General features: G+C 45.7%; 1 protein-coding gene across 2 annotated transcripts in view; it reads right to left on the bottom strand.

Moving 5' to 3' along the window:
- NFATC1 (nuclear factor of activated T cells 1) overlaps positions 1–17,660 on the bottom strand; it is a 111,637-nt gene that overhangs the window by 20,489 nt on the left and 73,488 nt on the right. Inside the window, exon 9 of one of the 2 annotated variants that reach the window (XM_037381382.1) lies at positions 10,468–11,154. In XM_037381382.1, the coding sequence (XP_037237279.1) occupies positions 10,468–11,154 (687 nt within the window). The remainder of the gene's footprint in view (positions 1–10,467; positions 11,155–17,660) is intronic. The other variant, XM_037381383.1, reaches the window with a different exon arrangement.

Raw genomic sequence — 17,660 nt, 5'->3', positions numbered from 1 at the left:
GAGCAGAAGATATTTTTTTATTTTGGTTTAAAGTATCAGAGTGATTTTGGTCTGGAAACACAAATCTTTGATGAGACACCATTCAGCCCAGGTGCTTTTCCCAAGTTAATGTTAAATATAACTTTGGAAACTTCAGCAGATGTTCTCATTTGTTTCTAGTTCAATTTTTTTTCTGCTACTACTCTGCCTTTATTTAAATAGCTGACTCTAATTGATTCTTTAATACAGTGATTCATCATGTGTTGTGAATCTTCTGTTAATTTACTTGCGACTCTGTTATTATTTCCCCTGATTTAACACATCCTGTTTTAGAACATCCATTGAAGTTGATGGAAAAATTTTTCATGGCATTTGGATCATATCCTAAATGTAATTTGAATGCCATCTTTTGAAAGTTGCAAAGTAAGGGGATTTCCTGTTTTATTCTTCAATCGTGTAACCTTGAGAATGAGCTTTTACAAATCCTCCTCCGCCTTGTCAAAGGCTGATCACTTCTACTCCTCCTAGCAGTATTTTCTTCTGGGTAGTTTCTGAGTGGGGAAGAGCCAATGGATAATGCTTTCTGATCTTTGTCACTTTTGTTGAATGCCCTGTTGCACTACAAAAGAAGTCTTCAAACGGATACAAACCTTTCTCACTCCGTCCAAGTGACGTGACTGCATTTCCCCAAAGCGCACATCCCACCCCCTTGCTTTCTGCCGTGCTCCTGGGCTGTTTTGGGCTCCCTACAGGAGCTCTCTCCACCCAGCAGCAGCACCGCAGCCCTTTCCTCGCTCTTTAGACAACTTGGCATTACAGCAAAGGAACTCCCAGGGTCGTCCCAGGCTCCTGCCCCAGCGGCGCTGGGCCACTCCAGCCTCCCACCTCCCCACAGTGCTGCCATCGCGTTGCAGAGCCACACGCACAAGCTCCTCCCGCTTCAGCTCAGACCCACGCTCTCCTCAGCTACGTATGTTTAATGAGCATGTTGCTTATTTCATCACCTCCTCTGATTTTTCTCTATACTTAAATTATTTTGGGGCAAAGTAAGGTATTATTTAGATACACTTTTCCACAGCAGTCAAATCCTGGGCTATCACTACTCATTTGTACCGTTCCAGTTTTAGACAGAATCCTCTCTCTCACACCCACGCTCAGCCTTTCCCCTCTACTTCCAAAATTCATCTTTGCTCATCTTTTTTTTTTATGGGGATGTTATATTTAACTTTTCTCTCATTTCTCTTTTTCTCAAGCCTTCTTTCACTCTAACTACAGCACTGTGTGCCTGATGGAGGTGCAGCAGGTTCCTGACGGGCAATTTGACACAGCACATCCCATTGCAAGTCCAGGGTTTCAACAGAGTGTAGCGGTGCTTGCCTGGCCTGTAAAGTCCAGTCTGGGTTTCAAGGAAACAGTGGGAGAATCCCTGGAAAGTTCTCTGAAGCAGCCGCTGCCACCGTGTTTGTCTGCTGACGCACAAAGCGTAGTCTGCCTGCAGTTGATTCAACAATATTATTTTTTTCGTTGTCAACAAGAGTGTGCAAAACTGAAAAAAAATAGGACCAGTTTCTCTGCTAACCTCTTTCTATATGACAATTTCACACATAGTCATTTTAGATGGAGAACAGTTGAACCTCCCAGTACTTCTGACCCCAAGACATACCACTGTATGGAGAAGATGCCTAGAGAAGCTGTTAATAGCTTGGGTAGATGCTCCAAGGTGAAAGCCCTCAAGTGAATAGCTGAGTCCAAGCACAGCCTGGAGCATGATAAACACAGAGTTATCACAGGGGAAAGAAAAAAAAGCCAACTAATAGCGAAGAGATCATCATTACCAGTTGTTTCAGTCTTCCAAAAGAGTAGCCGGATAGCAAAACCTTAGATGCCTGCAAGACATTCAGCAGCAGCAACTGCAGCTCAGAGGCACACGGCAGCATGGAGCCACATTTCAGAGCTGCAACAGGCATGTCAGTTCCAAAACTAATGGTGCACAACAGAAGGTCCGCAAGATGGGCTTCTCCACCTGACCACATATTTCTAAAAGGTTTTACTCAACAGGCACCTGCAGGATTTTCAGATAAGTCAGTCATGGGTGGAAGAGACTTACATCACTCTCCACCACCACAACTTCAAAGAAGCAAAAGAATTAGCACGCTATCTTACAGCTCATTACATACATGTCTGTGTAGTGTGCACACACATATATGCACACACATACTTTATGTGTGTATGGATCTACATATACAGGATTGAAATAAAAGTTAAAATAAACATTCTTCAGGTTTCTATTTTTGGAAGCTTCTCTTGTGACCCAAAATAGCATTTCTTTCTATTTCTTAAGTAATTTGCAGAAGATTTTGTATATGAGGTGGCAATGAAACACGTATTTTCCCTGAAGCACTAGAAAAAGAAGTGACTGCTGGTCCCAGGGTATCAAAATTGATTCGTAATATCTACTACAATACCTGTTCTGCAACCCCAAAGATATGACAAGAGTTATGAAATGGAACAAATCCTCAGCCCTAGCTCCCACAGAAATCTATCATCCAGAGCAATCTGGACAGCACAGACATAAACAGTCAAATCTTGTTTTCTGCACTCTCACATGGCTGCAGGAGGGCCAAAATTCAGTAGAAAAATCATGCTTATTTGTGCAAAGGCAAGGTAAGGGAGCAATGTCCTTGTGCGCATGTGATGCTTGGATAACATGAGCTGTAACCGTGTAAGGGCCAAAGAACTTGCTCCACTAATTGCAGACCCTGATAGCCCGCAGCACTGCTCTTCAAGCCTGTCCAAGCACTCATACTGCAACTCATGTGCCCAGGGACAAGGCATCTTGGGAATTTCGACGCCTTTGCAGCACCATCTCACTTCGCGTTCTGGTATTTGCCAGGCAGTAGTCTTCGCAGCGTGAAAATGTGGGAGACCACATGTGGGAGACAACATGGAGCCTGTAAGGGTGGCAGAGGGTGGGCCAGCCCCCTGGTCTGCAGACAAACCCAGCCAGGCTGGCCAACGAGGAATGGGACTACGGTTTTCCTACTGTATTTTTTTCCTCACTGATTGTTTCCAGGCATTTTCAATGTCCAGACTTCGCAGGCTTCCTCGGTGACAGAGGAGGAGGGGAACATTTTGAGGGTCTGCTTTTTTTCATAAGCTTCCTCCCCATCTGGAGATAAGGTTGTTGTGTGAAGCCTGTGCCCCCCTTGGACGCAATCAGCACTAGTTCCTCAGAGAGGAGGAAAGGCCAGGAGCCAGGTTATCAAGCAGCCCACTCCCGACAGCGGTGCTCAGGCCACTATCAGGGCCGGGACCAAGCCCCCCGGCCAGCCGGCAGACGCAGATGAAGCAATCAGCCGTGCCATGCCGAAATCTGCTAGGGAAAAACTCCCTCTCTGCCTGTCTATCAGCGACCAGATTTCAATGAATGCAGCCATTATGCTTTTTAACTACCAGCCATAGGCTTGGTCCTGTTCCCAACGAACCCAAAGGGAACGGTGTTATTGACTTAAGTGGGAGCAGAGGCAAGCCCTCCACTGCTCTGCGATCTAGCAGCAACCGCGGCTTGCTAGCGCCTGGCCCAGCGCACCGTATGTGGAGCCGGGGAGTTTGCTCATGAGAGCGCTTCCTCCGACACGTATGTGTTTGCTGGCCTGAGCTGGCAGCTCGCTCCAGCCCAGCTCCGCCGGGACGCAGCAGGGGTCCCTGTGGCACTCCGCGCCCCGGAGAAGAGGGAGGTTTCTGCAACAACTTCCCCAGAAGCGTTCTGCCAGGGCAGGTTGAGGACACGAGGGCACACAGGCTGTGTGTAAGCCACGAGGCCACACCTGACCAGCTAACACTGCACAGCTCTGCAGGAACGGCTGAGACAAACAACATATTCCTAAAACGAATTGCATTGGAACAAAGCTCTCTCATGAAGCTTGCGCTTCTGCAAGCCACGTATTTTCCTTGGCACTCCTCCAGGCTTAAAAGCAGATGTAAATGTTACCCAGGCTCAGATATAGCAACTTCTGCTCCCCCAGTCGCCAAGGAAAACTTACAGAAAATAACCCACAAAACCTTTACCATTCGAAACAGCAATGCCGACAGCCATTGCTATGGAAATAGGAGAAGAGTCAGGCACAGGGTGAGAAGCGACTTCCCCAGCCCACTGCAGAGCCCCTGCGGGCCGTCTCGGTGGAGAGCAGGGGGTGCGGCGGGGCTCCGGCGGGGTTTACTGCAATGGTGCACGTGCAGGTGCGCATCGAGCGAACACTGGGTTTTCAACACTAAAAATACTCTTGAGTATCGAAACATTGCAGAGCGCTGCCTGATGCTTTTCTGCAGCTTTCCCATCACTCAGCCTGCCTCCGCCAGCGTCTGCCAGCACCGAACGAGCGTGGAGGCACTCAGGACTTCGCTGAAGGGACTGGACACTTCCTTGAAAGCCTGAGACTCAAGGATCTCCCTGGAAAGCTAACTGATGTTAGAAGAAAGCAGAGTTTGCTGCTCAAATTCACGGCACGCTGCCGCACAGAGGCAGGCAGCTCTGCTCCACGGGCAGCCGCACGCCTGGGACCGGAGAGAAGCAGGAGCGCGCCCACTTTGGCCAGCTGCTCTGTGGGGGCTTCTACTTGCAGGCCCCCAGGGATGCCCAATTCAGCAAACCCACTAGGAACGGCAAAACCTGATCCCGCTTCGTGTACCAGGAAACCCCCCAGACCCAGACGTGCCAGTCCACCGACAGTCCGACTGGAACGCATTGCTTCAAGCCCTCCCTTACTCATCGCACGCAGCCCCAGCCCTGAACACTAACGACTCAGCATGTTTTATCACAGTAGCATGTACGCTTTCAATCATCATTAGAGATGAGGAGGGTCTAGGCGCAGGCACCACGCCAGATTAAGTAAAACTTTCCATGAGGAAAGCTATTTGTTTTCTCCCAGCGCTGCGAGGCTTGGCCAAGAGGGAGGGAGGGAAAAGCTCGCCCAAGCCAGACCAAAGTGTAGACAGTGTTACTGGGCTTTGCAGACTACCTGCGTGTTGTTCTAATGACATCTGGACTACTGGAAATCACCGAGTGCACTCAGGAGTTTTCAAAGGCATAATTGTGGCAGCAGCAGACTAAACTTAATGCCTCAAGACCCGATCACTTTAATCACGAAGCTGAGATGTATGAAAAAGGATACATTTCAGCAAAAGAATAATTCTGTCTGCTACGGTTCCTGTTCAAATAAACTATATCACCAAACCACGTGCATTTGAAGAATATAGAGGAGTGAAAAAAGAACATATGGTTTAGAGGCAAAAAAACATTCATATATACTCTATAGGAGATATATGGACTTGTCAGACATCTAACAGTTCAACACTGTAAGCAATTCATGGGAATGACATTAGCAATAGCTCATATTACATCCAGGAGTTACAGCTTTTACTGCAAAAGTTATTTTTAAAAGAGCCATGTTTAAAATGAAATGGCTGGCAGGGCTGCAGCTTTCAGTAACACTTTACCTGTGGTTTCGCCACTTTTACATACTTATTGGGGGCTTAATGCTCCCAATTTACCTTTTCAGAGTAAAATAAAAGTTGCAATGAGTGCATTCATTGGCACGGTGCTATAAAACTCACAGCTGTGCAAAGACAATCACAAGAACAAAAGCCTCCTTGTTTTAAAAAAGATGATGATGTGTTTCTGATACTTTCTGTTAGCCACGTATCTAAACATCAGATACCTTTGTTTACGGCCTACGTATTTTCATCTTACTACACAAAGATTTATGGATCCAATCAAGCTGAGATCAGGATAGGGACCTTTATGAAAGTGTCCGTGTGGAGAGGAGGAGGTGGAATTAATATACAAAATTCAGACAAGAGATCTGTCTTTCCGATATTGTTATTCCAGTTCTGGCTCCTACACAGGACTCGGGGCGTTCTGGAAAAGAGTTCTTTCAGCGGCGGGTGGAACCCTGGCCCTGCTGCCGGCAGAAGGAGCGTACTGCCGACTTCAACGTGGCTGGGGCCGCATCTTAAAAGCTCAGATCAGAGCTCATGCAGAACTCGAAGAAGCCGAGCTCTTCTTCAGTTTTGGTACTCAGGCACATCTTGAGGAAAGAATCCTCCAGGATGCTGCTTTGCTTTCAGTGAAAAACTGCTTTTGTAAAGCTCTGTGCATTAATACAACAAATGGGATCTCAGTGTGCACAATACACCTCGAAATCTGCTGAGAGCACGTGTCGTACTTTTTTTCCTGTTGGTACCAATGTGTTTCCCCCTTGCCTGTTTGAAATAGCTTCATCTGTAATGAAAAGTACTTGCTTTGATGTTTCTAACGGCAGGAAATAATTTCACAACTGAGTGTCATTCTGCTGCAGGTAAAAAATTAATAGCTTGTGGGAGTGCCACTTACAAACTGAAAAATGTCTCTTGGCATTAGCATGCCTAACTGAACTCTCTCCATCCTGGTGAAATGAAAGGCTTGGAGCTCAGTTCTGTGTTCCACCCAGGCTACACTAGGTCCAGGAAAGGGAAATGGGAACAGGGATGAGGAAGGTGGTTTCAAGTCACCTCCAGCATCTCCCGTTGTGAGCCTGGCTAGTTCCCAGCTACCTGAATATCCGAAAGCTGTGTGAACTCACACTCCGCCACCTCTGGCTTGGGGTTCCTTCTACCACTAAGTAAAGCAGTCAAAATTTGGAAAAATTATCTGAGCCTGCCCCGGTCAACAGAAAAGAAGCAGGATTAGTTCAAGAGCAGACTAGCACAGCTTTTGACGCAGGTCTCAGTCAGAGGGCCAGAGAGAGGGGCACATTCAAAAGTGAGATACAAATTAGGTACATTTTCACATCCCCTTGGGAGAACAACTGGTGCAAGGGGCCAGGAAGAGTTCTCACCGGCTTGTAGCTTCCCCAGGCTGGCCACCTCATCAGGCAAAACTCCACTTCATGCCTCAAAAGCTGTACAGCACATCAGACTCATCAATCCCCAGGCAAAAGTTTTTCTCTTAAAAGCAATTACTGCCTGGACTTGTACCGAAGAGGTCGCTCAAGCCTGCCTGGCTAAGGATTGTCCGCGAGTTCCACCACCCCACACTCCCCCCCGGGTTAGATCTGAACAGGGAATGTCATGTCACCCCCACCGTCATGGGCCCTGCAGGGGCTGCTGGGGTCCCCCAGCACCCTGCCAGGTCCTGCAAGGGCTCCTAGCGGGACGGCAGGAGACAGCCCCCTCCCACTGCAGAGGACCACGGGCTTCCAGGCTTCCAAACCAGGCGTCAGCGTCGCATTTCAACTGCTTTTAATCAACTCTTGCCGTGAAAGCAGCAAAGGGAGTCAGCCATAACCTTTGTTAGGAGGCTGAGCTCAGAATTACTTGAAACCAGCGCTGGTATACAAGCCAGATACCTTTCAATATCAGGAGCATAGCCATAATATATCAGGTATCACTTTACGGGGTGAGTTTTAAATACATTCTACATGTTGAATCATATATTCACATACTGAAACGGACAGCACATTTAATGAGTAGCCCAGGTGGCTACTGTAGATTTTGATTTAAAACAAGATTGCCAAGACCAAAACTTATTTGCCAAAATGGAAGTCTCTTCAGGTTCTCCCTTTATATCGCTTCAGCTGCCCACCATTATAGACACAGAAAAATGTCATATACAGGATATATATTTATATAAACTCACTGACTGTTTTTTTCCATCTATACTCTGCAGTATAGATGGTCTATATTTGGATATACTCCAGACCAAAAGGAATGAATATTGCTTTGATCCCATAAGCTGAAACCAAAAAAATTCTGTTTATACCTGGTCCAAGATTGCTTTACATATATTAGATACATAAATCAAACCTCCCCAAAGTGGTAGACAAGCGACCAGAATTTTACCAAATACAACGTGGCATAAACTGGTTAGATACTTTATTTGTGTGGTAGTTACAGGAGAATGTCAGGTGCCTACACCATGTTTCCTAAGCACTTTCAAGTAACTGCAGGTATTCAATAGCTAGAAGACACCTTGAAGATACACTTCTTCAATGGAGTGAAGCTTTGACAGTTTAAATATTAATGTCATTAAAATATTTTGTTACTTTTAAATTACTTGAGGGATGAGGGAAGGAGCTGGTATACTTAGAGGAGCAGGCAAGGGAAGCAGTCAAGCACAGCTGAACCCTCTCTGGCTTTCATGTACATAGGTACAAAAATTGAAAAAATACTGAAAAACGTTTTGATCATGCTGCCTGAAGGGATCGGAACTGAATCAGTGAGACAACAAATTATAAAGAGGTAAAGCCGCAATCTGTATATATATATAAAAGAGTAACTTCCTTACTCATGGGTATGATTTGACATTCCGGCTCTCAGAATTTCAGAATATGGCCATACAACACAGGTATCCCACCCAACCCTCCAACAAGGAAAACACTTCATGATGGATACCATACTAACAAGAAACAATGGTGATGGCTTAAAAACTCCTACTCCAAAAAAAAATCAAGCACGTGAAAAATGAGTTGCTCCTATTCCTTACAAGCCACTCTGCAAAACCCATTCCCCCTTGTTCCACAGCTAGGGCCAGAGGTCGGAACAGAACGGCACCAGGCTCAAAGGCATTGCCTGCACGGAGTGCTTTGTCTTTCCAGTGTAGGTCTGGGTGAAAAGCACCTACTGGGACACACAGGAGCTACTGGTGGCTTCCAGGCAGTCACCGTGGTGGCCAAACCACCCTTGAGACTGCGCGAGGCAGCCCCGATGCCGCCCTTCCTAACTAATAGGGGAGCACGGGACGGGGGTATTTGACCAAGACAGGATGTACATGGTGGCTTCTACAACTACTTTGGATTCTCTGTCAGAGGACTGCGTGTCCAGAAGAGGGGATGGAAGAGAGACGGAGGTAAAGACTAAACTATTTATGCTTTGTCAGAGAGAATGAGCACTGCTGAAAAAACTTGAAATCTCTCTCTCAGACCACATGGTAGCAGGTTCCGCCGCTCCTCCAGGACAAACCTGAAGTAGGCATGACTGGAGCTGCCCCTTCGCCCCGAGCTGCAGTCCCGTCTCTCCGGCTGGGACCAGCCAGGGCAGCTTCCGCAGGGCCATCAGAGAAGCCGTGCCTGGATTTTGGAGGGGTAAGGCAGAACCCATTTCTTGTGCTTTTCTATGAAAGACAGCTATAGACTAGATTTTATTTGTATTCTCTTCCTTCCATAGATAACTTCTGGTTTCTTCCAAAAGCAAAATTTGGGCATGGCTTTCTGTTTTCATTTGTGCACATTTCCTGCTCGTTTTGTTGAAATTTTGCTCTGTACAACATAGCTATGTGGCAAAAAGGCAAGCTGTATGACGAAAGCCTTGTCACAAAAGATGTGTTATGCAAACCTTCAGTGAACTGAACTCCTGATTAGGAAAAATTCCTTAGACCTGTCTATCATGTAACCAATAATAACTTCTGTTAAGAAAAATTATTTTCCTAGAGTCAAAAAGCAAAAGGCTGCTATGCTACTCCAGCTCCAAAACATTCATTTGTAATCCTAATTCAGCAAGCATCATGCTGTTTAAAATAGAATGACTAAATGTCCTTTTCTTAAAAACAGTGCGATGAATTGTCTTTAAATTCTCCCTGAAAGACAATCACATTCAGATGTTCCTTGGCACCAACTGCTTTCAATGCAGCCGTTTCAAAGGCATTCTTCAAATAGCATGGTATGTTATATAAAATTATGTGGCTATTGGAAGGGAACTCACGTACTGCATTAAGGTGAGGGTCCAGAATACTACTGGGATACTTAGCAGCAAGTGCTAAATCACAGTTCAGTGAGGTCACATAATCAAATTCCAGATTATCCCTTTTATTACGTTCAACTAATAAATCTTTGGAAACTAGTCTGACAAGTTCATCACAGCATTTTAACTTTTCAGCGGTGCGTGTAGAATACATATACATACAGAATCTTACAAAAGAAAAAAAAAGCAGCAGCAAGGCTACAGTAAGAATGGAAGAAAAAGTAGTCGCAATGTCAGATGCCACCAAACTGAGAAGTTACACTGAAAGATGTGCCTCCTTTTTTAATTTGAACCTTCTCAACTGAGGTAGAGCAGTTTATCATTTAGTTCCAGTGAACAGATTTGCACATCGGACATTTCGCTGTATTATGGATGGGACAATGTTAAATATGTTTTCACTGCAGTTCCACAGGTCACTGGCATGGGCACAAGCCAAGACCATACAGTTAAACTTATTGCGACATAGCTATCGGTCATGCAGCTAGCTCTGTGGTCGCTAACAGCATCTAATGCTCAGATAATACAGTTTCATTATCGCAAACAAAATTGAAGAGCCCTTCCCCATATAGAGACAATCCAAGCAAAAGTCTGCACCATTCCACCAGGCTGTTAATCAAAATTTTTTCCACCAGGGTTCAAAAGGAGGAGAGGGTTAAGGGAACTTACTGACATAGCAACATGGCTGAATGCAAACCTATGCTGCGGAAGACTTACCATCATCCAGGTACATCTGGTCCAATTCCTCAGGTTCTCGCTTGATCGTTACAGGAATAGGGGCCAAATTATGATTACTTTCCTCATGCAACTCTGGCAATGACAGTGGTTGGGTTGTTGGAGACTCATTTCTGTGAACCTTCGGCAGTTGCTGCTGCTGTTGACCCATTATGGATGAGTGAGTTGGACTGCAGGACTGCAAATAGGTTGGCTCTTGGGTAACAGATGGAACTGGAGAAGAGGGACTGTTGGGATAGAGTGTTTGTTGATAACCAAGGGGACAGCTACTGCTCAGATGTTGACTCACCTGCGGCTGCAGCATGATGTGAGATGATTGCTCGGGGGAGCTTGGGTGCACAACTATAGACCTTGGCACTTCCTGAATGGTGGGGACACCTCCAGCGGGCTGCTGAAGTCCGAGGTGACTGTGGCCCGGGTTGGGGATGCACTTGTAAGGAGAGGACGAAAGGTCGTGCAGCTTGGGGCTTGCGTTGGGAGAGGGTGACATCACGGTGTTTCTCTGCTGACAGGAGGCAAAGCCAGCCACGAGGCATGAACCAGGGTCGGGGGGCATCATGATCTGCTGGCTGTAGTATGGTTTAGAGAGAGGGTTTAAGCCTTGGTTCATTGGTCCACAGGTTTGAGCAGGCTCATAGTCATCTGTGGGTTCTGTTTTTATAATTGGAACTGTTAAAAGAAAAAAGTTTTAAATAAACATGAGTTGCGTATTGGTATGATCAAGTTGGCTTGTGGCTAGGATACCCTTTGCAAAACAAACAACGTCTTGAATAAGACTTTGTGTGTCTTTTGCCTAGTTCTCCCACCCTATAAAAAAAAATGAATGAGTCATCAGCACAAGAAAGTCACAGCTGGTTCTAATATTGAAAAGGACTATTTTCTTTGGACTCTCCTCCAGCACTAATGTGCTATAAAAATCTATTTGCAAATAGCTGTGCTTCAGTGGAAGCTCTGGACCCAAGGGCTCCATGGATTTGTAGTAATCAAAGCAAGAATTTTAACTTGGATATACTACTGCATTTCTACGGCTACTGATGGCCCATTTGATAAATGTCTGCACATTGAGTAAACTGCAGCATAATAAGGTAGAGATGGGGCTTTCAAAGTTCCGTGAGAGCAAAATTGCAAAGATACATGACAAACTACTATGTAGAAGAAGTTTTCAATTATGAGGGTATTTTTGAAAGAGTGGGATTTGATTTGGTTAGTTTTTACATGATTACGTTTAATCTTACTAACCAGCCAGTGGGTGTAAAATATTAAAGAGGCGGCATCCAACTCTCAGTGATTCCAAGTTGGATCCAAACTGCTAATGCCAGCTCCTAACAAAATGTTAACTCAGTCTCTGGCTACCAAGAAAAACTGACGCCCATTCTAGACCTCTGCTTGCTCTACCCACCGTTCCCAAAGAGGTTCTAACCGAGCTGTCACGCTGTGTCCCCACACACCACCGTCACGCGGACAGAATGACTGTCTATATGTCCACAATGCCTCTGAGCATCAACTCGGTCATGACAAAGGTAGAGATGTTTTCTCAAATCAAAGAAGAGATCGTTCCTCCAACCAAAGTGGCTTTTTCACATCATCTTTCTCTCTCAAATTGGAGAGAGATGCCTTTGCTGCTCCTCCTACAACACAGGCATTGCATAGATAAAAGACACCCACTTTATCTATCAGGAAAAGTATAAATAATAGGGCCAAGGTGGTCTGTAGATGATTTTTATTTTTTTTTAGCCAGATAAAACTCTAATGCATACAATGATTGAGTATAGATGCACAGTGGCATTTATCTTCTTCCCCTTTTTAGAGGATCTCTTTTTAGAGATCCACAGGAACAGCCATCTCTTGAAGGTGCTGTTGGAAATTTAGGGTGACACTAGAGAGTATCTTTCAGAATATTAAAATAACCAGCCCATTGTGATACAAAGTTATTAATGAAATGTCTTTGCACAACTCAACTCAGAGTGCAGGCGTGTTGCCCGAGTGTCCCTGTACTTTTTATTTGCATGTGGTTTACAACATATGTTCTCCAGCCATTTACTATGTTCATGTACAAGTCTTTTGAACCCCTAAAAATGCACATGTGTACATGTGTACATATAAAACCTCTTTTAACACTCACAAATTTTGCTGCTGGTGAATGTACTTCACTACCCTTGTTTTACAGTCCCCTAGCCTCCTGTTAACTTTGCTCCTTTTATGTTCTTTTACATATAGATGCTTGCAACACTTGTTTCAAGACTTCTAGCACCCCTAGTAAAAACATGTCTCTATATGTAACAGATGCACAGGTGCTGCTAGAGACAAATGTGCTAAGGATAATGGACTGTCATTGGATTTCTCATAATCTTATTTTCACCTGCTCGTGTGCTGCGCGCTGCCTAGCAGGGCTAGTAACGCACTTGGTTGCAGAGAAGCAGATTCCAGGTTCAGTGACAGCTTTATAAAACCAATATCACACCCTTTATGAAAATGCAAGACCAAAGAAATGCACCTAGATAAACATAGCAGCTCAGATATTGTAAGAAAATACCTTTAACAAGTTCCTGAGCTAGCAAATATTCTCACATGTTTTATATTAGGTTCACTGTACTAGCACTAACCACAGCACAGCTGGAAATACGATGGTTGTTGAACACTGAATTTTCCCAATATATCACTGTTATAGAAACACCTGTGCTAAATAATTCCAAGCTCAACCACTGGCAATTCAACTCCAATAAACCCTGGAGTTGTCTGACTTGTTACAACCTAGGGAAGGGTTATAGCCCCGGTGGCAGGCAGGCTGCGGGCTTTAAAGGCGGCAGGTTCCCAGCCTCAGGCTGACTGTTCACTGTAGCTCTTCTGTGGCACACCCTTGCTACTAGGGTTACCAGGCTCTTTTTTGTCATGTCACTTTGAATTTTTTCTTTACAAAAGCAATGCTGTGGGGTCTGTATTAGTGGCCATGAACACTGGGAATCTGTTTGCGTATGCTGCTACACTGAAATACACCTGCCACAGCCAACGCAGGGTAACCAGTAAGTCCTGCTCTGCACTGGGTGAAGGACTGATGGGTGGAAGTGACTCTATTCCAGACCTGTTGGTCAAAAAAAGCTCTTGGACATGGTGACAGCAACCAAGGACACTCCTGGCTGCCCGTGAATTCAGAGTTCAGAGGGAAAATAAGAGACTGGTTTTAATTACAAGAGCAGTCAGGGTAAGCCACAGTAGCTTGTTTGCTGATGGCAGGTTGGCAGCCAGAGGGGAAGCAGAAGGAGGGAGATGAGATTAAGTAGGGCCTCCATTTCATCTGACATCAGTTTACCTTGTCCCCTCGTATCGCTCTGAACTGATACCCCCAAGCATCAGCTATTTCATGTAATGTGAAACAAACCGTCTTTAAATGGACAGATACTACCTGCACTTAGGCTTACAGATGCCTGAACTTGTTCAACTGAATTGCCTCCTTATCTTTTTTAATGTGTTTTTTCAACACAGTAAAAGAGTCTCCCCTTGCTAAGTATCACAGGTTTCGTTTGTATGCTAATCTCATCGATACAACAGGTATCACACTGAACTGAAAGACACAGAAAGTATCGATGCTGAAATGGTGAAGGGACTGGTACCTGACTTTTCAGTGCTCTGCCACTTGTACAGACACTTAACCCTGTGTGGGGTGACCGTACAGATCTTTGCCGGCTGGGATGGCAGCCGCTCACTCCCCTTTAAAAAAGTGTGTCTTCACAGGGTACCAGTTTGGAGAAGGAAACTCAGATTTTGATTTTTATTTTTCCCTAGAGAAACCGTTACCAATGACCCAGATAACCTGGAGTCAGACCTGCAAAGCTGAGCATGTCAGCAGAAACGTAAGACATTAACACTTCCCTTTCTGGTGAGAACTCAGCTTTTGTATTTTACACGAGTAACTGTATTGCTTGACTCGCAGAGGACAGATACACCACAGACTGCTACATCACACCAGTAAACAGTCTGTTCATGACACTCCATCCTGTATCTGCTTCTCCCCAGCCTATGGAAGTTCACCAAATGGAGTCACAAAGGCCAAAAATCTTTGCCAATGTTTGTATTTCCAAACTCAAACTACCTGTGGGTCTGACCTCCAGGTCCTTCTGAAAATACTTTGAGTGTGTCAAAAATTGGTGTAAATCACCTTATATTCTTTCTTGAAAAGAGCACCTGTTCACTTCCACTTTGCAAAGGACTGCAGAGAGCCCGGGGCAGGAGCCGTGGCCATTTCCAGGCACACCTTCCAAACCCGGGGCAGGGACAGCCTGTACCAGCACCCACTGGTACCCACCAGTACCCACTCACCACCACCGTGCTCATGGCCTTACCCAAACAGCTTAAAATACCTGCACGTAGTAAGGCTCCCAGTTCCTAACACACCCTACCCACCAGCTTGGGGGGCTGGGGCGAGCAGCTGCAGCGGACTCAGAGCAGCTGAGGACACAAAACTTACGTGCCCACTGCCACCACATTCTCCTGGGCAGGAACCCAGCGGGTTCCTCCAGTGCGGCCTGGGCTGATCACCTGCCAGCTGTGGACTAGTGTTACCTACTGACTCACGCTTAACTGCAAATCTTTACAGACCCGAGCTAGAAAAAGGAGTTTCATCGTCAAATACACCCCTGTGGAGGCACAGTAAGCTAGCTGCCACGACACACACCCATTTCCACCGGCACTCACTTGCACAAGCCAGTATGTCACACAGGGAGATGCGACGTGATGCAGACAGTACAGTTAATTTTCTCAGGATTAATATTTAGCAGAGAACAGTTTTAGCCTGACTAACTTCTAGCTCAAATATTTCAAATCTTAAATGAGTTAGTAAAAACCCACCAGTTGAAAGAGATGCTTGTAGTCATAAGCAGGCCTGGACTGGCAATTAACTGGAAAGCTCTACAGCTGTTCAGTCTGCAAGCACTTTCAGCAGAAACCGGACCATTTTGCAAATTCAGCAGAGCCATATCAAATGGCAACAAGTGTTCTGTCTCAGAAGTGCTCCGTGGTGCTAACACCCAGTCTTGCAGACTCTCAGCTGGCTAGAATGAAAAATTGTGGCTGAATTTGTCATACACCGAGATTTGCCAATAATAAACTGAAACAACGAAGCCAGAATTTGTGCAGTTGTAAACAGAAGAGATGATGGAGTTTTTACATATGATCAACACTCAAAAGTAATGTTACTCCTTTAAGAGACCATAATCTGCTGAAGAATCAGGCCCTTGCTGTAAAAAAGAAAAAATGAATTCAAGTTCAGTTTGTATGGGGAATTTTTAAACCCTTGTTACTTCACAGTGCCTTAGGTCGGCCGACAGACAATATTGAAAAAGTCCCTGATTTTGAATATTAAAATATGACAGAGCTCACAGTTCCACATCAGTCTGATAAGCAACTTAATCTGTGCTAATTGGTTTTCAATGGTTCGATGATGCCTCCTTAGCCTCTGGACTCATGTCATTATGTCATCTAATTTAATACGAAGTTCTGAGAACTGTGCGTTGGCAGCAGCCCTGGCTATAAATCACAGCTCGTGACTCAGAGAGCCCAGGGCTCTGACATCACACCACGGCGCAGGCAGGGGACAATGGTCCTTCTGTGCCGGCTGAGCGGGGAGAAACAGTCCTGCCAGTCCTGCGAGCCCATGTTGGAATGAAAGGCCTTTCTAGCAGGTAAAAAGTTAATATATCAAACCTTGAAGAAAAATAATAAATCATGCACATTCTGTAAAGGGAGTCAGAAAGTGCTTAAATATAAATTATATGTATTTTTTGACAATTCTAAAAAGTCTGTTTGCTTTTACACTTTAGCAATCCAGATGGGTTTTTAAACTTTTTTGGGGGGTGCTATTAAAATACATGAACTGAGAAAATATAATCATATAAATTAAACAGATGTTTGTCCTGATTAACATTAAACTAACAAGTTCCTATTTCCATGTAGTATTATCAATGCAGACATTTATGGCACTATAATATATTTATTTTACCCTTAAGTTTGATTGAACCTATCAAACAAAATAGCCACCTTTCATGGTGCAGACTATGATGTAGTTCCCTGGCACCGGCATGCAGATTTCGGTTAGCATATGAAAATCAAAACACTACTTTTTTCATCGTGTGCGCACACACACATTTCTTCGACTTCTGGACTGAATGTTCCTAATTGGTAAGAATTTGGGATGAGAGTTTCAGAGGGTTGAGGAGTGAGATGGCTATGTCTCCATTACTGAGCCGAGCTCTGAAATGCTGTTTGTGTCTCTGAAATCCCCCCCGTCAGCCCGTTTTGCACCAGGCAGCGCACCCCCTCCCCCGCGGCCAGGCGCTCCTGCCGGGGATGCTGCGCAGCTCATCCCAGCTGCTGCTGGCCGGCCAGGGGCAGCACCAGGATGCGGGCGCATCTCCGGCACAGCTCGGCCACTCTGGGTTCAGGCAAAGAGAAAATCCTGGCCACTGCCGCAGCATCGTCCGGAGCCAGCAGGCTTGAGCGGAGCGAGGACCTCACCCCTCGTTCTGCCTCTGGAGCGCTCTGGTGCTGGGGAGAGGCCATGGGCTGGCTGCCCTCGGGAGCTATAACCCCCCTGTTTGGTAACACCAGAGAAGCAGCAGCCGAGCAGAACTTTCCGAAACAACCTGCCAACGCAGCTGAAGCAGTGGCAACCTCCGTGGCAAGGGACAGGCAAGCAGCCCTGGGGATCTCATGAGACAGTCATGGTGACGGCCACTACAGGGGCCCTTGCGGAGGCTGGCTGTGAGGCGGGTGTTTTTCCCTAGGCACCAATTCAACCAAAACATTATTTAAAGGCAAAGCTACTATCAAGTCTTTGCTTTGTAGTTAATAAAACCAGAGCATGGTGACACCAAAACCAAGGGAGCCTCGTGCTGCCAAGCAGCTGCCGGCAGTGGGCATGTGCAACTGCGGCTTTTATCTAACATGAGCACCTGAACCCGCTCACCCTCCCTTGCCGGTCCACTGCCGCTGGTACTGCTCCTCGGGAGGGCGACCCTAGCCATGCCTGCCTGCCCCCCCGGGTTTATGTGGATGTACTTCTATGGGATCAGATACGCAGGAGCAGCACCCAGGTCAATGGAAGCCTTGCGCACACACCTCAGCCTATAACCTCGGACAGTGCCATTACCTGATTAGAAAGTGCTTTCCAGCTAACTCATTTA

The sequence above is a fragment of the Falco rusticolus genome, chromosome 3 (genome assembly GCF_015220075.1).
Source record: "Falco rusticolus isolate bFalRus1 chromosome 3, bFalRus1.pri, whole genome shotgun sequence".
Taxonomy (NCBI): Eukaryota; Metazoa; Chordata; class Aves; order Falconiformes; family Falconidae; genus Falco; species Falco rusticolus.
Note: the sequence above shows the minus strand (reverse complement) of the source record. Positions and strands in the feature narration are given on the sequence as shown.